The following is a 25,713-nucleotide window of genomic DNA, read 5'->3' as shown; positions in this document are numbered from 1 at the left end:
TTTGTATACTGAAACAGTGATTGTTCTCATTCCTTAAATAAAATTACTAACTAACTTTTTTTGGGGGGGAAAACACAAAACCGAAACACCCCACCACAAGAAAAGTGTATTGTACATTGCCAGCTGGCAAATCTACTTAGTGTACACAATATAGCTTTCACATCAGTCAGTGATGATGGTAGGTGAGGTTCCAAGCCTCTTCAATGACGGCAGTTTCCACAAGTCCATCTTCCCCAGCCTCTCCCTTCTGTTGACCTATTTTAATGCCAGCCCACAGGCAAACCTGATGAGGATGAATGCCACTGGAGGAAGGTGGTAGAAACAGAAAATCTAGATTTTATTCTCAATTGCTATTCCTATTAAGTACAATCCCAATCAACAAAGACTACAGTATTTTTGTTAAATGCCAGCAGTATGACTAGCAACATTACTACTAAACACAATTTAATGAATCAACAGGATGTGGAGGACTTACATATCACTCTGTTGCCAGAAAGAGCACTGACTCCACCTGATTAAACTGCCCATGAACTTTGCAATGTCATCTCAGCTTCTAAATAGTGGTAATGCAACTAGTACTATGGTAATTATTTTGAATAAATCAGCAAGTGGAGGGGGGGCAAAAAGTGGGAAAACAATTATGATGATGTAGCATTAAACATTTTCTGTTTTGGAAAAGCATGACCTACTTTTAAAAGGATCACTTACTTCCATCACAACAGATGATCTTGAATTGGCCTGGACATATACAGACCTCCAACTTCAAGTAAATTTCATTTAAACAAAAATATAAACCCTGTGTTTTCTTGCCACTTTGAAGAACATTGAGAGGGGGGACTAGTTACTGACCCATCATAAAAATCAGTCATTTCAGCTTAAGAGCAGTTGAAATCACCTGAAATAACACTAGAATACCAGAATACTATAATAATTTACTCGCAATATTTATTATCTGTATCTTTAATGACTCAGTGTTTCCCAATTCTTACCCTTTATTTAGTAATAAACCACTATAAACAACCATTTCTGTAAAAAACAAAATCATCAGCAGAAATACATGAACATTTCAAAAATGAGATAAACTATCTTCAGCAAAATAAAGGCATTCAAGGAAGCAGTGCTACAAACAGCACTCTGACTTGACAGAAGATGCAGCACTCCCAGTTTTAGCTAGAAAATTTGTAAGGCAAAATGACTTATCACTTTCCTGTACTTCATTCTAGTGTAAGTCTTATGCCATTGGCCTTATTCATTTTACTCATTCTTAGATGATGATCAGGAAAATTAGAATAAGTAAGTACAAGTAGAGCAGGATAGATAGAACATACCCTATTTGATTTTTCATGCTATAGTTTAACACTATTTTGCTAAGGAAAAGATCTTAAATCCATGCATTTAACAGTCCTGGCAGAGCTGGCAGGCAGTTATTTCGTAAGCACAACACAGCCAGGACTGTATAATACACAAGAGGCCATGATCCATCCATTTCGAAAGTGTGTTCTGAACAGTGAACAGCTTTAGAAAAGGGGATCTTAGTAACTTCTTGAAGTTTTGTCAAATGCATCCATTTTTCCTTTGTTTCTTCAGCTGACATTAATAATCAGGCATATTTCCACTAAAATCAACTTTGATATCTAACAGTAGTACTAAGTTATATGCTATATGCAAGGGATATATATTACTTGTGATTTTACCTTGTGACAGCTATTAATACTATTATACTATATCTTCTGAAGAGTAGTTCCTCTATAATATGGGACTATAGCTTTTTTAGTAAGACAGGAATTAAAGAACCTTTGTTACATACTTATCAATCTGTCAATTTAAGACAAAAGTTCATTACAAGAAATACCCAACAACTTCATTACTGAATGAAAAAGTAGCCAGGATATATTGTCATCATGGAGGGGAACAGCTATTCTGCAGCTGTGCTCCCTGGCAGAAACTGATGCAGTAAGCTTATTAAATAATAAATAAATAAAGGATGTAGTAACATGAAGCTATTATAAGAGATCAGCTGCTAGGTACATCACAGTATTGAGTGCTCAACTATATATGATTCAAATTAATCTGCACACATATACAGACACATCTACATGCACACACATATATATATTTGTCCTGCTTGCTTTATAGAAATATTTATATTTATATTTGTTACATTTTATATAAAAATATAAATAAATATTTTGAGATATCTTTGGAAACAAAAGGAAAATGTTTATCTTGAGTGAACTGGAAGACAACAAGGTTTGCAGTTCCATGTTACCACTTAAGAGAAAACATTTACAAAAGATTGATTGACAAGAGAACACAATCTAACTAGTAACAAATAAAATTAAGAAAAACATGTCAAAAGACCTGCCCAAAAGGGAATTTGGGATAGAATCGATCACTTAATTAATGGAATAACAAGAGAAGAAAAATTCATGTAACATCAATTACAGAAGTTCTATCAACAAAATAAAGGCTGCTATGCAAGGCTATCGAAATGTTGATCATCTAAAACTGAGGCTCCTTCTTGTGGAATTTTACAACACTAGAAAAAACAGACTAAAAATTTTCAAGGAGATTAAGTGCTTAGGCATACAACTCATTGCAGTATATCATAATTTTAAGGAAAGAATTCACTGAAAATTTTATTCAGCAATTTTCCAAATTATACATTTGCGGTAGTCCTCAAACTTCTTTGCGAGATAACAACAAATCAGCTTTCTGCATTTACTGTTTTCCAAAGTATATGTTAAAAGAATAAGTTGTCTATGGTTCAAGCCATAAACTGCCACTCTTGCTATCTGTCTAGAATCTGTGAGATACCCAAAAAACAACGTTCATTGAGAAGAGATACTTCCTTTAGTAGAAATAAAAATAGGACTTAGTATTTCTTTGCAGTAGATTCCAGATGTGATAGGTATTTTCAGAGTATAGACCTAAACAGACTTATAGACCTAAACATTAGCCACATGTAAATTAGTGCCAGGAGAATCTTTAGAGCTCCTCATCTCCTCACAGCATGCACTTCCAAGTTTTCCTAAGTACAACAGTTCAATTAAACTAACTTCATTTGATATGGATTTTATCACTAGGTTCTTCCATATGGTTTTTAGGGATCAAACATCTCTAACAGATTTAGAATTCTCATCATGACAAAAGCCATGAACATTTGACAGCTAGCCAAAACACACACCTGCATTTAATTTTGCAAAGTAGGCAAATCATAAACTCATGTAACTCAGAAGAACAGAACAAGTTTAGTATATTTGTTACATGACAGACAACATTTACAAGAAGATATAATGAGAGCTAGAACTTATCATAGCATTCCCAGGAAAGATAAAGCAGAAAGACCTCAGTGTTGGTTCCATGACCATCTCAATGGTCTAACCAGGAAAAAAACAACAACAAAAACACAACCAAAAAGACCCCAAAACCAAAACCCCAAAACAAACAAACAACAAAAAATCAAAACACCACCTTATAGAAATGTAACTTATGCACTCCATTGAAACTTCATTTTATACAGAATTGATAGAATTGGGTGGGGAGAATGGCAATAACTTGATAGGTTAATTATACAATTATATTAACACTAAAAGACCCTTCCCATTCACAGCTACACAGATGACCAAGAAAGAAGCCTTCTGTTACCATCAAATCCAAAACCTGTCATTAATATAGGAGGCTAAAAATGGAACAAGAAATCCACACAGCAACATAATGTACCAGAATCAAACCCAGCATCTCCTGACTTAATTTCATCCTTAAATAATGAACTAAAACCCTCTTCAAGTTTTACTCCAAAAGCTTAAAGCCATGCAAATATAATAAATCTCCTTCGTGTTTCTGAAGCATAAGGATGACCTCATCAGGACTGCTCAAGATGGTAACTTATACCCTTCTCTGTGGCAGTATTATCACCATGGAAAGTCATCTAAAAACCAAGACGGCCTTTACAAGGGTATAAGATGACACCTAAGTTTCCAGATGACACAAGCCATTCAGAGGTGTCAAATGAATAAAGAAAATAACTCTTTTATTTTAGTTATAAGAAATGGTACTGCTACATCAAGCTCAGAAGGTGTGATTTCACCTGCCCTCTAGATCCCAGTATTTTAAAAGTTTGCCTAATCACATTTGTGATTAAATTCCCTCCACTCCTTTACCTGTGATCTTGTGACACCTGATGTACCACTACTGATTTACATGCAAAGAAATATGTACAGAAAAAAGAGTCACCTATTGGTTAAGAACTACCTGAAAACTGCTAGACTTCTAATAAAGATGCAATAAAAATACAAGAGTTGGCAATGCAGGAAAAGTCTCACCTGTTAACACAGTAGTATCGACTCTGGGAAACGTAAGATGTGCACTGAGTTTTTAACCGCTTTCTCTCCATCTCCTTCCAACTATCTTCTGTACATTTTCTCTTTGCCTGTTTTTCTTCATGTTTTTTCTCAACATATTCTGCATATGTCTGGATCCTATAACTTTCAGCATACCTGCTGGTGTTTACAGCTATGGGGAAGAAGAGTGATGTTATATACAAAACACTGTTAAATGACAGCATGCCCTCTCCTGAAATAACTTATTTTGAAAACCAGAAGGCAGTGAGCTATTTGTTCTGTTCATATAAACAACTTCTAGTTCCGTTGTTAGTGATTAAAAAAAAAAAAAAAGCTGTACTCTGCTAAATTCACATGGTATGTTTGAATTAGATATTCAAAACTCTTCTCAAAGTCAGACTTCATACAAAAAGGGTTAAATCTACTTAAGACTTTTCTTTTAAATTAGAAACTATCAATTTTTCAGTCATAACCCTCTTCCAGATTGCTTGTTGGCAAGAAAAGATTTCCTGGATTTTTTCCCTTTTAGTCTCATTACTTAACCCAGCAGGTTTATTTTGCAAGTCTGCCAGGAAAAGACGACATTTGCAAAGCCTTTGCCAAAATTCTGTTTGATTGCTGTGAAACATAAGCTTATTTGAGCTGCATTTTTGGTTGCACAAGATATCCATGGAAGCAACAATTAACTAATATCCAGCTGTTCCATCCTTGTATCTTTCTAATGGTTGGTCTTCATTTAACTAAAAAAGACTGCGAGTTCAAGGTAGAAGGATTTCTGTCGATGCAACATTAGAATCACTTCAAAAATAAAGAAAAAACTTTCACTGCCTTCACTCAGCAACAATTTACCAACATTCCTGCAGGGCCCAGCATCTTCACAGCTCTCAGCTTTAGTCTGCAAGCCAAGGTCTGGCCTGAAGCCATCACTATAACAGATGAATCAGCAAATTAAACTGTCAACTGGTGTCCTCTGCTGTTTTCAGCCTAACTCACTGAAAGAAAGTATTGTAAACCAACCAGTAAACCAGTTTAAATATAAAACAAAACAAAAATACAGATTGTTTTTCATATACTTGGGCTGTACATTGTAAAATACCATAATTGTAGTGGAGACAAAAATCCTGATTTTATTATGTACTTCCAATCTTTTGGTAGAAATTTCAGATATGTATCCAACTTTCTGATTGTAGTTGAAGTGTTTTCATCTTGAATACAGGTATTCTGTATTACCTCTAGCCTAAGCACTAGAAATAGCAAACTCCAACATCACAATCCAGAAAAGATGAGGAAGATGAGTGGATTTGTGGGTTTGTTTTTTTTTCTCTTTCAGAATAGATCATCTATTCTGCATATTGGCTACACTACTATGAAATTAATTACCTATAATGCCAGTCATGGCATATAGATGCTGCTGCAAAGTCTTTCAAACGTACATAAAACTGGGCAACAGTGTTGTATATTTAATTTTAATCCCAAGAACAGATACCAGCAATTATGATTAACAGCCTCATGAGATTCTTGCACTAACCAAAGAGATGTTATGCATACCTCCTTTCACACCCCCTATATTTGTTTTGAACTGTGAAGTTACAGGACCAGTTTGTAAGAATTAGGAGTATATTTATTGTCCATTAAGTTATGGTGCAGGCATCATGAATGAATTAATAACACTTACTGGAGTTACTGCATGCCAGCCGACATTCCTCAGGGTAAAATTTGTTTAGTCAAACTCAAGCATGTTTTTACTTGCTAAAATCAAGCACATAGTTACCATGGATCATCTGATAAACAGTGATTTGTTAAAACACAATAACCATTTCCCATTATTTGTTTTGCTATAAACTAAGAGCCAAAGTCATGGTTCTTCCATTAAATTCCCTGACAAACCTGGCCTGTATTTTAAGAAAAAAAAAAAAAATCATCCTTATGCAGCCTAAAGGTAATTTTTAAATAAATCTGTGTAAGAGTCAATATTTTTTGAACAAAGAGAACTCTGCTTTCTTGAAATAAGGCCTGTATTTTATATATTATGTATTCATATTACACATAGACACACAAATATATGCATATACATATATATGTATATATATTTAACATAAAAAGTTATATGCCGAATATATTGCTTAATGCATTGAACAACTGAAATGAAGGCATATGGAGAAGTCTAAGGAGCCACACAGATAAATCAATCTTGTATGGTCTTGAACTGAAGAGCAGCTCCCTGTAGAAGTTTAAAATACATTTTCTCTGATGCTTTTTTGATGAATGCTGTCCATATTCCCAAACAAAGCAAATACAGTTACATCACTCTGCATTGCCAATAGAAGAAATGCATTGCTAGAATGCCTTCTGAATTCTAACAAACTAAAGAGAACTTAGGGGGGGTTATTTACTTATTTATTTAAATCATAGAAGACAAATCTTTCTGTGAGAAACCTGACCTAGTAACCAACACTACATGGCTGCATTTCATTACACTGGTTGCAGCCATAAAGTCAAGTTTCTGTCTTATAGTAGAATAATAGTAACTGCATAGTATTTTAGGAAAAGCATATCTAGAGGATTGCATCTTCCCTAGTTATTAGGCAAGATATTAAACACACTGACTGTTGTTGAGTGATCCAAGAGGAATGTGTACAAAGATACTCTTTCACCAAGTCCTTGCTCTTATGCAGAGCACAATCCTGACAGATGGCCACTTAATAAATAGACAAACATGGAAGTGAACTGTGTAGGTAAAAAAACCACAATACATAAATAAACTAAATACACAGAACTACACAGATTAAGGTTTCAATACTAAACACTCAAGTTTGTGAAATACTAAAGTAAAAATTCACCTGTGAAGCCTTTAAGTGACCTCTGTATAGATGCTGTGTTAATCTTATCTGATCACGTTCTACTTAAAACATGGGACTGCTGCCTCAGTTGGATCGACAGTGTTCAATTAGTGAGTAGCTAATTCAGTTATTTTGTTTTATTCTCATTACTCATTGTATGGTTCCACAGCCTTATTAATTGACTTCTAGGGCTATTTATGCCACATTTAAAAAATCAGAAGTTTGCATGTGTACTTTTTTCATCATGGCATTGTCCAGTGTTTCAAAGCAAAGCTCATGAGCTGAAGCAGCACTGCTATGTGCTTATTTTATAAACAGAAAGCAGAAGTAAAGACTCAACATCCCAAATTAGAGGGTATCTTTTAAATTCATCTGAATGAAATTAAATTGTCCAATACACAGAGCATTCATTCAGGGCTGGGTTCCTACACAGCAAATATATTAACATATTCCCAGAGAAGCCATAAATCCAAAAGAAACAGTATGTGATCACGTGGACATAGACTTTCTCAATGGATAAGCATAATTCACCTGTATTACGTTAAATATTAATGAAATTGGCATTGCAATGTTAATGTTCTTTCTTTTTAGCCTATATGCAGTTTTCAGATCTTTTAAGCATACCTGGACAATTTTTGCTGCAAGGCATCACACTGTTACACACACGACTAATTAGTTGGACCAGAAATTTTAAATGCACTTCTCCAGCCTCTCCCACCAGAATTATGAGAGTTACTGATAGTTGCTACTGTCAACTCAATATAAAAAGCATTGGGCACACTCTGTTGGTGTCTCTCAAAGAAATGCATGAACTTGACTTTCACTAATTAGCCAACATTTCTGCTGATTTCTGCTCTTATCCCACCCTCTCCAATTTGTCTTTTTCCCAGTTCGGTCTTTTCTGGGTGTGGCTTTATCTCATATTGGTATTGCAATCTATCATAACCCTAAACATTCTTCAATATTAAACTCACTGTTTCCTATTTCCTCTGACAAGGCAGTACTCCTACCTCCTTTTTTAAATTGTTTGTCTCTGCCACCGTTGGGCGCCGCTTTTCCCCAACTTAACCAAGCTATGTCCCACTATCCATTTCTGGTTTTTTATCCCAGTTTTTTTTCCATGCAGGGTAGTCCTTGTCAAATACATTTCCCTTTAGTGTCAAACCAGTTTATTTTTAAACCTGGTCCAATCACAGCCTCTTTGCTTCACCTAAACATGTAAACTAATTAGTTCCCAATCTCACCCCCATTTGCTAGTTCCTTGGCCATCCCTTGCCTAGAACAAGGAGGCAGAGCTGGCAATGGGGCTGGAACCATGCGCTGGTTTATGCAGTACTACAAAAAACCTCAGTGAAATGAAACTTTGGTCCACCTCCAAAACAACCAGCACACCCCAAACAAGCAAACAAAAACATATGATAAAAATTACTCCATTACCATTTTTTTTTCTTAAAATAGTCTCATTTGAAAGCCAAAATAAAGAACACTGTAAAGAGCAAGGACGGCACCAGGGCAGCTTTTCCTCCCCCACCAGACTAAATGACCAGGTTTTTAAACTATGACCAATCTTTAGGATTAGGAAGGAGGAAAGCTATACTGACTCCTACCAATAAATTACTGTATTTAGTTTTCTTTCTTAATATTTCTTCACTCAAAGTAAGGCCATGTAGTACCCCAGCGTTAATTATGAATGGCACTTCTTCAAACACAGAAATATAGCACAGATCCAATCTCACAATCTTTGTGCTCTCTTCTTTCCCAGTACATATAGAGAATGAAGTTCTAAACTAGCTGGCTTATTGTATTATTCAGTGAGTTTCAAAATTTCACAGGTGTGTAGAAGAATCTAGAAGACTACAAAACAAGTATGTTTCTTTAGCAGAAAAGAAGTGATCCTGGGAATAACTGCCCCATGTAGTATGTTACTCTTAGACCTGACAAAATAGTAATTTCAAAAAACAACTAAATAAAGTGGATTAGACCATTTTCTCAAGTCTGGTTACAAAAAAAAGCTAGCTAAACCGTGTTACTTTTAACAGTTAGCAGGCGAGAAGGATTCAAATTCACTTGTGTTTCAACAGAAAAACCTGAATGTTTCCTTAAATCCTGCTTTTAAAGTGTTGGGGTTTTGCTTGTGGTTTTGTTTGTTTGTTTTTATTTTATTTTTGTGTAGTTTGTTCTTTGTGGTTTTTTAAAATTCTTTTCATCTGGAATGCTTACATCAACTCATCACTAATCAGCTGAACAGCACAGGGGAGTTTTAGGAGAGGAAACCCATCTAACACTGTTACTGTCAAAACTGATCCAAGGCCTCGTTAATTCACCAGGGTAAGACACCTACATATGACACACAGGATTCTTTAAAGCCTTGGTCATCAACTCACAATAGCAAGGCACTTGCTTTGTTCGGCTGAACGGATTGAGCATACCTTTACTAAAGCTTTCATTGAGATGAAACCTTATCCTGAAAAGTTTTCTCCACTTTTAACATAAGTATCCTGCACAGGTCTACTTCTAATAGAGTCACACAAACATTTCAATTGTGACTGAAGGGACTCAAAAATAACTGCTAATTCAGCTACAGAAAGCTTGATTGCTTTCCATTTTCCACAATAGCTATGCTGCTGCATCGAAACCTTTTTGCACATGCCAAGGTAACTACAGCAGACTTGCCCAGCATTCCTGAATGAAGTGACACTTCATCAGTGTGCTTCGCAAGATCCTTGTGCTCAGGGAAGGTTAAAGAGAAGGAAAAACCCTCACTGCAAACAGTTTATTTAAAAAAAAAAATAAATCTGAGAATTAAAACAAGGTACCAATATCTCATGAAAGATCCTCTAGGATCATCCTGCACTGAAGCATCATGAAGGGAAAGTCTTAGTTTTCTCTGAGGTCAGGAGATAATTAAAATTCACTTACAGTTTATTTTACTGGTAAAAACATTTAACTATGTGAAAGTCAAAGCCTAACCGTTTGAAACCTATAATGCAGTGTATCTTTGGATCCAAGCACCACTTAGAAAAATTCAAAAGCCCCGAAGTAGTTAAAAAGTATTTACTTAGTCAACGTAATTCCAGAAATATAACTACAGTTGACTGTCTCAGAGATCAGCAGAATTATTTATTCCGTCTTTTATTCAGTGATAAGGAAAGCAGCCTCAATGTAACTATTAGGAAGTCTCAAGTCTCTTACTACCAGTTGTAGCATTCAATCATAAAATACGTGTGCTTCAAGAAATTTTCAATTATTTAGCATGCCTGGTTTTGCCCCCCTGTCCCAAGGGAATTTATCAAACTTCTGCATGCATTGCACCTCCTCTGTTGCTCAAACATTAAAGAGGCTGGAAGGTACAGTATTTAAAGAGTGCCAAGCCTCAACATTTTGTTACAGAACTTAAAGTTTTTATCAAATTTCACCAACACAGACCACCTGTTCAAACTGCTCTAAGAAAATATTGCTCTTTGAAATCATCTGCATTGCATTTACTAAAATAAAACAAACAATACTTGACTGATCATTTTTACATCCTTAGAAATTTAGATCTCTAAAAATTTTTGTTTGGAAAAAAAAAACCAAATCAACTGAGGTAAAATATTACGTTAATCTTTGGTGCCCATGAAGAAAATCTTAACTTTGTAAAAACCACTTTTGTTCAGAGACATGGATACAGAATTAAGTACAAAATGTTCAAGGGCAAATCACTATGCTAGGACAACATTTTTCCAAGTTACAAAATATAACCACTTTGTTAGTTAACTCTGTACCTCATTTCACAAGCTGCATACTGACTGCACAGAAACACAAATTAAAGTTGGTAAAGATGTATTTCCTTGCTCCAAGGAATCTGTGTACTAGAGACTGATAGAGAAAAGTAATTTAACAATTTGAAGGATCCATAGTCTCTGAATTATATTTGATAATATCAACTATCTGCAGGCTGTATCAAAACTGAAAACTCCAATTTGTAATGGTACTGACCATCCCTTTCTGTTCTCCTCTCCTGTATTAGCCTAAGATAGCAGAAGGTGCCTATCCAGATTCTAAAACAAACTTTTTAAAAAAGGCTGTTTTACAAAGATTGTGGTATCTTTTGACACCTGAATCCAGAGCAGGGAGCAGTATCAATGTGGTGACAAAGCAGCTGTTCACCTTGCAAAGGAGGATGGCAAGTTAGCGAGCAAAGTAAGTAAGTCTTTGACTCCCCATTTGGGAGAGAATGGAAAAATGAATGAGTGATCTGAAAGAAAATGGTTTTGCAAAAGAAAGAAAAAACGCCAAATACAAAGCATAGCAGAGAAAGAGGAAGGATCTTTAGACAATGTTTTAAACTCAAAATAGTTCTCTTGAAAAAGAACACAGATGATAATATAGTCCACTGAGACATTTCACACTATGCCCATATATGCAGATTGTTAAAGGATTTTAACTTTCTTAAAGACGAAGTTATTTAATTACTGAAAGAATTCCAGCTACTTAACCTTTGTACCTTGTTTAAATACCTCAGTAATTGAAACAAAAGCTGTGAAATGTATTAACCCATTTCAAAAAATCCAAATCAAATTAAAAGCTAGTCAAAAGACTTCTATCATTATATTAAGGAAAAAACTGCTATATTCAAACTTACAGGGTACAGAGGTTTTTTTGTTTGGCTGCAGGTGCCTGAAGGCAAGTCTACAATCGGTCCTCTTAATTCTGCATCAGTAACGCCAGAAGTTGTAAAATAGCTATCTATATTATGATTTATACCACAGGTTCCACTGTAAAACCATGACTAGAATATATCAACCAGCTATTCATTTTCTCGTTATATTCAGGATTCCTGAACAACACAAGCAGAAATTTACCACATCTCATTCTCTGCATTTACTAGTATAGAAATTCTTTTAAATCAACACTGGAAATTTTTTATTTCCAGCAGTACTAGTCAAGTGTTCAGATCTACAAATTAAAAGTGTAAATTGTACAGAACATTTCCTTTCTAGTCAGATAGACGGTCTCAATGTCCATTATTACTCAAAGCACAGAGAGCTCAGATCTGGAAGACTTTTTGGAAAGAAACGGAATCCACAGTCTGGCTAGACAGCTGATTTCATCTAACAGCTTGTTACTAAATGGGAGAATCTCATGCCTTGCTCCTTAGCCCCTGCTCCAAGCTGCCTGGTCCTATGCCCTCCTTTACAGCGTTTCTGGTGTTTATTGACCTGCTGATGAGCCAGTTCACCTCACTGAACCAGTAGGAATTTTCCTTTATTTTTTTTTCTGGACACAGAAACAGCAAAAGCAAAGCAGTGAGTGTGGAGTGGGTAAAGAGTCATCCCCTTTACGTAACCATGAAGGATTAAGGCTGGCACAAACCATTAGCTATATTTTAATACCAGCAAATTAAACTGACAGAGCACTGGAACAGGCTGCCCAGAGAGGTTGTGACGTCTCCTTCTCTGGAGATACTCAAAACCTGCCTGGATGTGTTCCTGTGCAACTTGCTGTAGGTGACCCTGCTTTGGCAGGGGGGTTGGACTAGATGAGCTCCAAAGTTCCCTTCCAACCCCAACCCTTCTGTGACACATTTCAGCTAAAGCTGAGCAGTTGCAGGAAACACACTCCTGCAAAATCTGATGACATTTCTGACACTTGTTAAGAACTTCAGAAGAAAAAGCAGTGAACTGAACTTGGAGACATCCTCATGGCAGAGTGGTCCAGAAGACCATTCAAGATTAACACAGGCATTTTCAATTGAAGTGCCTATTTATGCTCCACATGCCGGGTGCTTCAAAACAACTATCCAGATAATGAGTTCACCCATCAGACACAGTTTGCTACAGGAACGATTGCACCCCATTGCCAGAATTAACATATTCACTACTGCATCAAACAAGTGTGTTGATACTGTCCTCGTTTAAAAAGGCATCCCAAATAAAACTAAATCTTTAACTTTTCCATTTTGATGACCCTTATTACCCATGAGGAGGGCAAAACCTACAGACTAACTGCTCAGGCCTTCCTAGTGAAACTGTTTCATTCAAGTCCTTAGATAGTATACAGGCACATATAACAAATCATGATCTTTTGAAAAACTACATGCAGTTTCAAGGTAACGTATGTTTTTTAAAAATCCAACTTGCATGAAAAGAATGTAAAAGCACACATCTACAAAGTGATTGTATCTTACTACAGTTATTACAACTATTAGTTTCTTATCTTAAAAGCAACTTTGATGCAGCACAAGAATTTAAACCACTCAAAAATTAGCATGAGAAATACCAAGATTTTTTAATATATATATCTGGACGTACATACATATGTATGTATACACATATACGTATCACGTAAGATTCAACACTGCAAATTTAGTATCATAGGCAAAGCCACAGATGCAAAAGTTAAACCAAGCTTTCCTAAAACATCAAAACCTTGTGGATCTTAAGAATCCAAAATTTGATGAGAGGAGGAGAGGGGAAATCACAAAAAGCTAGAGAAACTGTTTGAGACTGCACATAATTTGAACAAAAAGTAAAAGAACAGTAATGGCTGAGATTTGACATACTGCAGTATGACTCCAGCTTCCTTGGTCTACACTAAGGAAGCTTCCTGCCTGGAGTATGTATCTGACATGAATTTCAGATTATCTTATTTCACATTATCTTATTGGTGAGAACACAGCCATGTGAAATATAATTTTTCAAAGAATCTGGGTAATACAGCAGATTCTACCTGCCATTTCCCCAAATTCAGTGAGGAGAAACGCAATCTCAAAACACGCATATATTTTTAAATTGTGGTGGTAAGCATTCATGCCAAGTAGAAGATTCTATACTAAAACTTATAAAACACTAATAAACCATAAAGTCCAGCCCTGAGAAACTCACAAGTTCAGAAAGATTAATGATTTAAACAAGAATCATTGAAAGGCCATCACAATTTCAGCTGCTGCACCTGCTTTAGTCCATTGCTCCCCTGCTGTCTAAATACGTTGGTCTACTCAATGCCTAGGGGAAGAAGATATCTTGCACACAGTAAATTCTACATGAGCTCATGTATCAGGACACTAACACATGGAACAACTTAACATTATTTCAATGCTTGCCATTTATGACAAACAGTTGCTTTTCACACATATTTAAAATTTCAGGTTAAGTGTATTTATTGCATTTTAAAACAGCAAGAAAAACATTCTCAGGAAGATTCTCAAATTAAAATTACTCTTAAATTGAACCAGTGGTCTTAAAATATTTTAGAAGTTGCTCATAATCAGAACATAGATGTTATTCAACTGCACCTAAGCCTTAGGTAAAGAAAATTAAGAACAAGTGTTAGCTGCTAAGGGAAAACAAACCAGGTATTTTTGAAGTACCACTGATAAATCTGTCCATTATTTCTATTAAATATAACTATGTCAAATGTCTCAGAACAGAAACCCAATTTTACTTCCAAGTACTTCAAAAATTTAACATATTTATAAGACTTTTACCATGTTTTAGAAATTAACCCACCCTCAAGTAACAGCATTTTTTGAGTACATTTTAGATGGCCTATAAAGACTCCACAAGTGCAAAGACATCTAACGAAACCTCCCTTTAAGAGTGCATCTAGGTTCTTTTTAGGTCAGCAACCTAACTAGTCACTGAAAGTTGGCCGGCAACAACATTCAAGGAAATAATGAATAACAGGAGCTTATCATTGATACAAAGAATTAACTGAGGGCTAGTTAACTGCCCAGAATGGCCGAGATACTGAAATAGTTGAAAAACTGAAATATTTCAGGTTACACCAATTTATTAATTAAAATAAAATACTGCATTTAGTTTAAAGTTAAGACAAGCTGAAGTCTCTCCCATCCTCCCTACCACTTCCAAACTATTTGTATGAAGTCTAGACCCCTGCAAGTCAAGAAGCATTGAAATAGTGCTTATTTCATACTAACCTTTCCAGATGAAAAGCCAATTTTATAAATATACAAATCTGAACAGCATCCAAAAGCAAGCTTATCTACCAAGCTGAAAGTCCTAAGAGCCTTTTGTAAACCAAAAGTTGGTTCTGAAGTTTCCTGTATTTATTAACTATAAGAGTGCACACTGCTTTATCTTTTGCCACAAACTTCAAAAGCATGTGTTCATGTTTGACAGAAATAGTGAGACCACATGAAGTACAATTTGGCAACAGTAAGGTCTGTCTCCTAGATGTCCAACTAAAGGATTATCAGCCATTTAACAAATTCTTATTAATTACCCACCTTGAACAGCAAACCTTAACAGAAAATAGACTTTGTTTATTGCCCATTATTGTTTTCAGGTGCTTGTAACTTGGAAACCAGTTTACAGCAGAGCGTACTGTGAAAAGTGACAAATTAGAGCCATCTAATCCACCCCTTTCACAAACTCATTACTGGCTTTACAATGACAACATAGCAGTTCAACAGTGATAACTGACATAGAGAACACATCCCACTGGAACACAAGAACAACCTTCCTCCACTAAATAAGCAGGTACAACCTGCATATATAGACAGGGCAGGCACCTAACTCCATGGTGATTATGAAATGGTTAACTAACATTCGTCTTGATGCAGCTTCCACTTTAAGCTGAAGTTTATGTTCTAACTGTAAAGAGTAATATGATTTTATACAAGAACAAGCCTTTTCTACTCATACTAAATCAAAGAGTCTGCCAATATGCAAGTCGCATGAATAACCAAATAAAGCGATGATTCTTGGACATTATTATAAGCAGCAAAATCAGAAGGTTAAGGGATTTGCTTCTTGTTTCCTGAGGTTTCTGTTTCATGTGTTTTAAGCATGCTATATTCAATTTGAAACTTAGGAGCAGCTCCAAAATTGCCTATAAAAACACTGCCCTTTCCCCTACTTATTTTTTCAGAGGGAAATAAGTGGAAGAGGGAACAAGTCCTTCTATATTATGCAAAGACTCACAGATCGTTCAGGGTAACACTTTAACAATTAAGAAATTGGAACGTGCATTCTTCCTGGCCACATACACTGATTACCATGTGAAATTTGAAGAGCTACTCATTAGTTTAATTCAGCTAATCAGATTTATACTTTTTAAACAGAAAAGCATATGGACCAATGTTTTATCAATCAGTTTTTGACTAGGTCTTAATGGTTACCAGCCACAATATTACACTACTTGGGAACATAGTTTTAAAGAGCACTAGGGGGTGAACAGATACATTTTATTACCTGCATATTCAAAATTGATTTCTATGCATATTAACATGAGAAATCCAACCTATTCCCATGGCACAGATGAAGAAGTTTTTAGCCCATTTAAAATACCCGAAACCAGGAGAGTTAGAAGCAACAGAAACAGCATAGAACAGCTTATACAAAGTGTCACATTTTAAGAGATCTGTCATTTGTTTGATGTAAAGGTTAAGCAGGAGTATGAAAATTAATTATAATTAATTATCTGAAAGGTGAAAGACAACTTGGAAAAAAAAAATCCCCTCCTCCAACCTCCCCCCCTCCCCTTTTTTTAAATCAGGTAAAAATTAATCTTGTAGTAAAAGCAAAGCTTTTCAAAGTTTTCAAAGCAGCATGGCAAAAAGAGCCCTGTATTTAGGATGCCAGATTATCACAATTTCAATACAACCCTTAGATACAGTCACACAAAGCTAGTAATATGGATATATCACGTTTCAAATTCTGTTTTAACATAAAGCTGAACAAAATAAAAAGGCATTGGAGAAAAGTTTTTAAGAAACATGCCAGATTCATCAACTGGTTATCCTGAGTATGTACATCAAGAGATGACTGCAGATCAGTCTTTAAATGACCTGCTGTTCAATTCTGTAACTTTACATTAGTTTAGCCAAATATTCAGTATTTGAATCGCTGCTGCAACTGAAAAATAAAGACACCTCCCAGATCTGAACTGAGTTTAAAAAAAAAATCTGTTAGACCTGGAATCAGTTAACACTCCATGCAGATTATTACAAAACAGTCCTATTTTCATAGCTTTTCCCACACGGTTCCCTTATTAAAAGGATGCAAAATAAGTCTAGATGCTTTTACTGTGCTTAGACTCATATATAATGCAAATCTGACAACCTTATCAATACAGGGAAACTTCCACACAACTTTCATGTTCTCAATCCATTTATTTTTCATAAATGTTTCTGTTGCACGTGTGCTTTGTTAACTACACATAGTAATAACAGCTCAAAGCCAGAAACATCTTTAAGAGGTAAGCATAAACGTATGTCTGCAGCAACATCTTGCACTGTAGCATATTGTTTGACAGTTGTCCAAGGCCTTTTATATAGTCCGGAAGATGCAGGCATATTTATATAAACAGATTAAAAAACAGGCCACATAATTAGTTTTTCCTAGGTTCTTCACTTAAACACAGCTCATTAAATCACAAGTGACTAAATCACAAATAGTGACTTTCATTGCCAAAGAAGTTCATTAAAGAATTTAAGATCAGGAAATAGAATAACAGAATTGATCTTATGATGTATTTATTACAGGAAAAAAAAAAACCAACAACATGAGGTTTAAGCAATTTTACAGTAAAAATTGCCCAGCGTTTTGGTAATTGAGGTTGCTATAGTTTATCAGCTTGGTTGGCTGACTGCTTTCAGTATATGAGATTTTACTAACCTGATTTCATAAAAATCTATGAAAGACTATAACCACCTCAGCTTTCAAACAAATAACTTGTTTCCCAGCATGTAGGCCATAGAACAAGCCTCCCTGTTTGTCAAAGCATAAAAAAAGACACACACACAAAGCAGTGCCAGAAAGATTCAGTTTAAATATTCTGCAGACATTCAGTTCTTTCCACAATATGTAGTTGCTGTAATAAAAAATAAATTAAAAAAAAAATAGTGGTGGTGGATGTGTATGCCAAGCATTCAGATAATAGGTAAGTAACTGAGGTGATAGCAGTGGGGAAGTTACTGTAGCGGCATGTAAGAAGGCATTCAGCGTATGAAATGGCATAAAACAGACAGGTTTTATTGAAAACAAATAGTCTTGCAAGTCCCACTCAGAAAAACAAGCAAATCAGCTTGAAAAGAGGAAGGAAAAAAAGGCATAGATACATAAACTTACAATGACCTATAGATATTCTGTACATCAGGGCATCTGAACTAAAAAGCAGAAAATACAACTTTGTTGTATTTCACCACAAAGACAAATCCTCTCGGAAAGACAAAAAAGTGGAACAATTCCAACCCTTTATTCAATTTTTTCTCAGCCTATACCTCACACAGGGAGGCCAAACTCTGAATAAGATTAATCAAGTCTGAAATAAAAAGCTTCAGACACTTCAGATAAGTTGCTACTTCACAAACATAGCTCAGAGTACATTTTTACTTAAGATAGTTTAGATTAAGGGTTATTGCCTCCAATATTGCAATGTACTCGCTGCTGCACAAATGGCACTTCCCTCAAGCCTTTGACGGTGTGCTGGTATCACCACTAACTATAATACATACAGGTAACAAATTATGAATGCTTCAGAGCTAAGCAACTAAGACAACACATGCAAGAAGTGCTAGCAATGCTCTCTTGAATTACAGAGCTAGCTACATATGTATGTATGTATGAAGAAGTATGACAAACACTCACAGGATGTTAATAAGGAATTAGAGAGATGCACTGATTATGCATCCAGAACCTGAAAGCTTCTTTATTTGAGCTTCATAAGACAGATGATGGTGAACTCAGTGGGGTTTTCTAATTTGTTTTTTTCTTTTCAGAACTTAATCGTGGGAATTCTGGCAGGATAGCTCTTAAATGCAACAAAATTTCAGCCACTTGATCTAAAGTGCTATGTATACTGCTGTTCTTACTGGCTCCACAGCATTTGATGCAAGTATTTCAGTAAACAGGGATGACACTACCATAACATAACCCACATGATCATGTATAATGGTCCACTTCCAATCATTGCTCCCAGCAGTAAGTTTATGGGTCAGTCCTCAAATATATGCCCAGAAGCACTACAGAAACCACTAAGAGCTTGTGGATCCAACTACAGTCAACTAAAAATCTTAAAAAAACCCAACACCCAAACAAACAAAACATCCCCCCAAAATGACAACAACAAAAAACAAAAACCAAAACCCCAAACCGAAACAAAAAACCAAACGAAAAACCCCACACCTCAAAAATATTGTTTTTCTTCCTAATGGGAAGCAATATTTTCAGTAAATTCAGAGATGTTGGTCTCTTCCTTTGTTTTTTACTTAATTCTTGATTAATTCTTGATGATTTCTCAAGAGTGTTACTTACTAGGTATTTTTCTTATGATATCTAGATAATATTTTGCTCTATACTTTCAGTCAGCTTCTTATACTGGAAATGGTTCTTTCTAGAGTACCTTGCACAATTGTGAATAGTAAAATATTGCTATCTGCCCTAATTAGGTGAATTAGGAATGCAGGTTAACTAAGAGTAATTATGTAGCCATGCACACATTTTTTTCTTTAAAATAATCCCTCTCCTAAAATCCAAACCAAGAAGTAATATATAAAAAAACCCCAACCAAACCCCAAACCAATGAACTTTCAAGAAAAAAGTTAAACATGTATACTTCCTGTAGAGCTTATGTCCATGAACTTTTGTTAAAGCTAAGCTCAAAAGTTCAAATAAAAATTAAAAAATTAAGGTCTGGAGAGATTGCACATTATTAATACACAAACTGTAGACACATTACCAGTCCAGACTGTTAGGAGACTATTATTTTGCATGTGTTCTACAATACACCAAAAGGCTTTCCACTGCATTTGTTACTTGCAAATGTAAACCAAACCAAACGTGTATCAGTCCAAAGGATATTTGAAGGCAAAGACCATAAAAGTCTGATAGCTCTGCTTTGTGCAAAGTAACAGTAAATAACCTCAATAAATACTGCATCAAATGAAGAAACTAGCATTACTCTACCTACAGGTTCAGGGACTTAGAGGGACATGGAATGAAACACAAAACTCTCAGTCAAGTCCAGTTTGGGCTTGTTGTCTTTGCTGCAACACATGTGCTGGTACAATAAAAGTTTGGTTCAGATGCTATAGGAGGAACTAAGTCAGTAGTTTTGCCATTAGAAACACAGACTCTGTTGGCTCAGAGCATTTTGCAGGAGCCAGCTGAAGTCAAGTCTTAACACTGAAGTAAATTCAGAAACACCTACCTATTTGTACTTGTTCAGGCTGGCTCAATGAAACAAACGCTGATGTATCATCAATCCACGAAACCTGAATGTTACCTAGAAAAGGCAAAAGAAATTATTATGACTATTTTTTATCTTAGGCTCAGTCACAGATTTTATCTGATGTGCCATGACATAAAAGAAGATAGTCAACTAAGAGTAACTTCACCTGAGAAGGCTTTTGTCCACTGTAAAGGTGCATAGTGCATAGACAGTTGTACATGAGCCTGGAACTGTTCAGAAAGCAGTGACTGTTAGGGCTGCATATGCATCCTGTATACCATCAGACCCACTACAGTAAGGATCAAAAGGAAAGAGACACCTCCAATACCTTTTTCACTCCCCAGAGTATTCTTCTGCTTCTTCATAGCTTTTTTTTTTTTTTAAACAGATCTTCTAACAATTCAAGTAATGTTAGGTTTTCTAATTTTTAGTCCTCCCTTCATGTGTTCTATATAATTCTACAACAAAAATTGAAGCAATTTTTTCTGAGAAATTTCAGCTCTGTAGTAAAATAAAGAACAGCTCTTTGGGTTTTAAAACTTATCCATCCTTCAGAACTGCAGCATTTCCTAAAGGCACAGCATGGACAAGCTCCAGTTATCACTCACTGCTCCTTTACTAGTACAGACACCCAAGATAAGAAATTCCAGTAGAGCAGGAGGGGCAGAAGATTGATCACACCAGTGGAGTGCTCCAGTTATTGTGACACTAAAACTTCAAACTCTGATTTGTTTGGATCCCACTATATGCCATTTCCTGGATGTGCAATGAAAACTTAATTTAACGTACAAAATCACGGACCTCATTTGGAAGCCGTTACAACGGAGCAGTGACTGGAAATACATTCCTCCATTCATCAAGCAGTTAGTGCATTTGCTATGTGAATGGCTTAAAATGTCACATTAGCACTAAAAGAGCTCATAATCAAGCAAAAGCAGAGGAAAGGATTCCCATTCCAGACACAAGGTCTTATTATAGTCTGAAATCCATTTACATCTCCTGTCCTCATCTGAGTGCTCTACTGTTAGTACAATTCAGATATTGAAAATTGGTGCAATTTTTTTCAGATAGACTAGGAAATCAAATTATATATAATGTTACACCACCATTCAACCTTGAGACATTACAACATTAAAAACAATGCTGCAAAATGGCTTAAAATACATTTTATTTTCAGAGGTCTAATCTATTTAAATCTAATTTAGCCTACAGGTTACAAGGTTTTAAAAGTCTTTTCTGAAATCCAGCCAGATAATAAACAGATCTTCTAATTATAAAAAAATAAAAGTCTAGTTTAGATTTAGTTTGCATGCTATACATTTGAGTAGCCAGCTATTTAGGACTAAGTTATAATCATTTTGATCATTGCCAAAACCATAATTAATTCAGCATGTGTTCTGACATCTCCCTATATTAAAGGGCTAAGGCTGCTATTAAGAAGAGCCTACACTGAGAAGTCAAATGTTAGAATTTCTTTAAACATTTTGTAGGGCAAAAAAATTTAATTTCTAATAATGCAATCTTTAAAGAACATAGATCTTTGCTGCCTATAGGTAAAGGTCTTTACTGTAAGGAGAACACGCTTTTGGTTGGACACTTAACATTTCACAACACAGGAAAAGCCCAATCTGATTTATGATTGCAACCTAAAATTGTAGTGCATTTGGTAGGACCCTGACACCAAGCTTCCTTTAAATATTAGAAATTAATGCACAATTTAACATTGTTCCAAGTGCATTGACAAGTTATTGCTCTGAAATTCTCTGTGTATCAAGTCCTCCTTTTTTGCATTACTAATTAAAAAAAATTTCTAAACAATCATTCAAGACGTCTGAGATCATACTCTTCTGTCATTCTTCAACATGGAAATGCTGTCCAGATTCTGTCCCTTTCCTACACATGTAGTTAATTAATTCCGTATCTATCCTGAACAGACCAAAAGAAAAATCAGAAGGAAAAATTCTCCTGAACATCTTGCAATTGTGCCCTTATCATAAAATATCAAAGAGGATCAGTGATGGACTAAAATCTCCTGAAGGAGTTCAGCTACTACTCAAATGGACTTCAGTCCCCATATTTTCACTAACTGCCAACTAAAAATAAATAAATAAAAATCCAACCTATTGATGGCACATCATTTCAGTATCAGATACTTATTCATTGCTGCAGAAAGGCTGCTGCACTCTAAATGACTTTGGCATTTCAGATAATTAAGGGTTTCAATGCCTGCCAATATATGCTGCCTTTATACTCAGAGATTTATACATTTTAAATATATAATTTTAAGAAAAAGTGCAACATTAAATAGTGGACACTGAGCTGCAGTCTGAAGAGAACTGCAACAAATGCTCTTATGCAATCTTCATGCTTAAAAGATACACTTTTCACGCTATGTCACATTTCATTATTATTAAGAAATAAGAATTTAAGAGAGACAAGATTAGTAAATTAGATCATTCAGCAATATTGCTAAGCATTCAGTAAATATTGTGCATTTCAAAAGTATAGTGAAAGGGCAATAATGATCTGAAAAGCAAAAGCATCTGCACTTGAAGTACAATATTTAGCAATGAACACAGCCACATGCCAGCTTACTGCAAGGCTAATCCAAATAAGCCATATACAGCAATGTAATAGAATACCAGCTCTAGAGAAATAAAACAGATTTCTCTCTACATTTCCAGAATATATCAGATGTCTTCAATACTTTGAAGAACACCATTGTTAGCCTGTATGACCCCTTGTCTATTTGCTACAACATGCAATGTCAAACAACGTCCCTTGCTAAAAAAAGGGTAATGTCAAGTAAAGAATTATCAAGTGAAATAAAACATCTTCATGCAAATAGGAGTAGATGAAAATCTGATCTGTTGTTTCTCAGATGAAGGCACAAAGTAACATGTTTTTTTCTACAAACAAATTTGAAAATCCTCTCTATATAAACACAAACATGCAGACAACGTTAAAATCCATAGAATAAAATGATACTGATTGATTGGGTCATTCAAACAGATTTTCCTTCAGTTTTTATACCACAATGACCAAAGGCATGGAAAAGCTTCCATATAAGAGACTAAGTAATTTAGGACTCAGCGTTCAAAAGAAAATTCTAAGGAAGATGCCTACAGATGTCTACGGGGAAGATATGAGAACAGAAATTATATGAAAGACATACAGAGGGGATTCACTCTTTCATTGTAAAACAACTAAGGGACATGTAATAAAATAAACAGAAGTTTTAAAACTGAAAGAATTTTTCACATAATGCTTAACTGCAGTTAGGGAACTGCCACCAAGAGCTGTGGATAATAAGAATATAAATAGGATAAAGAATAATTTTAGACTGACTTACAGAAAGCTGTGAAAGGCTCAAGCTAAAAGATGCAAGTGCAGGAAAGTTGTTTCACTTTGGCTCTGTTCTCATACATTTCCTACACAACTGTTACTGGCAGTTAAACATTTAGGATAGGTACTAGGACCATATGGACCTTCATTCAACCAAAATGTTTATTAATATATTCCATTTTCTTACAATAAAAAAAATAAAATTGACCACATTTGACACCATGACAGAATTGCTAACAGTTTCTGGACACTGACTGCACCAGACAACAGAAATAGTTGAAGCTTTTATTCTATGAGCAAGGGTTGAAGCATATGTTAAATACAAGATTTTCCTGGTGCATAATTGAGAAGGGTTAACAGAGCTTCCACCTTTCTGGCAGAAAGACAGGGTACAAAGAAAGCAACAACAGCTGAAGGAAACACTGGCTTGAAAAGGAGGAGGAAAGGCCAGAAATGCATAGAGAAAAATAGGATTAAAATTTTAAAAACCTCACAAAAGAAACAACAAAAACCAAACAAAAAAAACCCACACCACAAAAAACACCCCTACACTCAAAAAAAATCCCACAAACCAAAAAACCAACACTCAAAGCTCACATGTCTACATGAACATGAGCTCAGAAGAATACTCAATATATAGTGAGCTAGAAGTTTTCCTTAAACTAGATTGTCACCTTTGAAAGGGACTTTTTTCAAGCGCTGCTTTTTTTTTTTTTTATTTGTAAGAAAAGTTAAACAGTGAGTTTGCAGTACAGCGGTTAACAGGAACAGATGTCATACTGTATAGAACTTGTAAACGGATCTCAAAAATGTATTTAAGAGTCACTTAAAACTCACCTATACAGTAGCTTGGACTACTAGGACAAGATTTAAACACACAAAGGAGTGGTTACATTTGAAAAGTAATTTATGCATTTTCAAGATCACTGTGACTCCATGAACTACATCAGCATTCACCTCCCTCTTAAAGACAATTTTCACACTCTCACAAAGTGAAGGCTATACTATCCTATAAAAGCTGTATTCCAGCAAATACTGTTTTAATACCTTCATATTTCACATCAGTATGACTAAATAAACTACACAAATTTAAGAATTTAAAGAAAGTAAGTCTTCTAAGAGACTGCATAGTACTGCAAGTACTTGTACAGTGGAAGTACATTCACCCATGAGACTATAAAAACATCTTGCATGAACAGGTGTCCACTTGGTATGTATGCAGTACTGAAAGACTTCAGAATCATGAACACCCCTTCTAGAGTAGCAAACGTAAACCAGTTCCAAGTCTGACACTGCAGCCCGTTCAGCTGTTTCACCGCTTTCATTAGAAGCTTCATGGAAGATTACAATTCTGCTTCAAATCATACTAGGCTAAAACAAATTCAAAATAATTTTTCTATAAATTCAGATTAATGTTGTCATTCAATTTAACAACTGATTTTTAATCCAGGCAAAACACTTTTGTTTAATTGGTGTAATAAATTGGGATAATTCATGTCTGTTACTGCCATATTTTTTTGGCTTTTGGCATATCTCTTAACCTCACATTGTGCCACTCTCTGTCTCTCTGTCCAGCTACAACTGAAAAAGCATGGGTACTCCTAGAATTTTGGAAGGAATAATCTGCAGTTTGTTTTGAGATACCATGGCAATATGACCTAAAACAAAATATAGATTAAGTACTACCCAAATACCAGGATTTTGTAAATCCAGGTATGAAAACATTCAGCTCTGAAATCTAGAGAAGTGCAAGAAATGGGAATTTCAAAATTGAATGGTATTTTGAAATGTGTAAGTATGACCCCTGGTGGTAGTGATCTGTGCTTGCGTTTCACACCAACACTGAAGGGGAGGAGTTGATAAAATAAGAAAAATTGTATGGCTGAGTCTTTAAAAGCCTATAGAAACAACGTCCAAACTGTGTTGTTTCTTACTCCTGTAATAGCAATTCTAGAAGAATCTCAGTAACTTTCTATGTTCTTACATTCTAGATTTCCCGATTGGGAATA

At 35.3% G+C, this 25,713-nt stretch overlaps 1 protein-coding gene across 1 annotated transcript in view; it reads right to left on the bottom strand.

Moving 5' to 3' along the window:
* Positions 1-25,713, bottom strand: part of PARN (poly(A)-specific ribonuclease) — a 63,984-nt gene that overhangs the window by 6,426 nt on the left and 31,845 nt on the right. Inside the window, exons 20-21 of the mRNA XM_009702058.1 lie at positions 20,339-20,413; positions 4,326-4,515 (exon numbers count right to left, since the gene is read on the bottom strand). Coding sequence (XP_009700360.1) covers positions 4,326-4,515; positions 20,339-20,413 — 265 coding nt within the window. The remainder of the gene's footprint in view (positions 1-4,325; positions 4,516-20,338; positions 20,414-25,713) is intronic.

The sequence above is a fragment of the Cariama cristata genome, unplaced genomic scaffold (assembly GCF_000690535.1).
Source record: "Cariama cristata isolate BGI_N322 unplaced genomic scaffold, ASM69053v1 scaffold14266, whole genome shotgun sequence".
NCBI lineage: Eukaryota > Metazoa > Chordata > Aves > Cariamiformes > Cariamidae > Cariama > Cariama cristata.
Note: the sequence above shows the minus strand (reverse complement) of the source record. Positions and strands in the feature narration are given on the sequence as shown.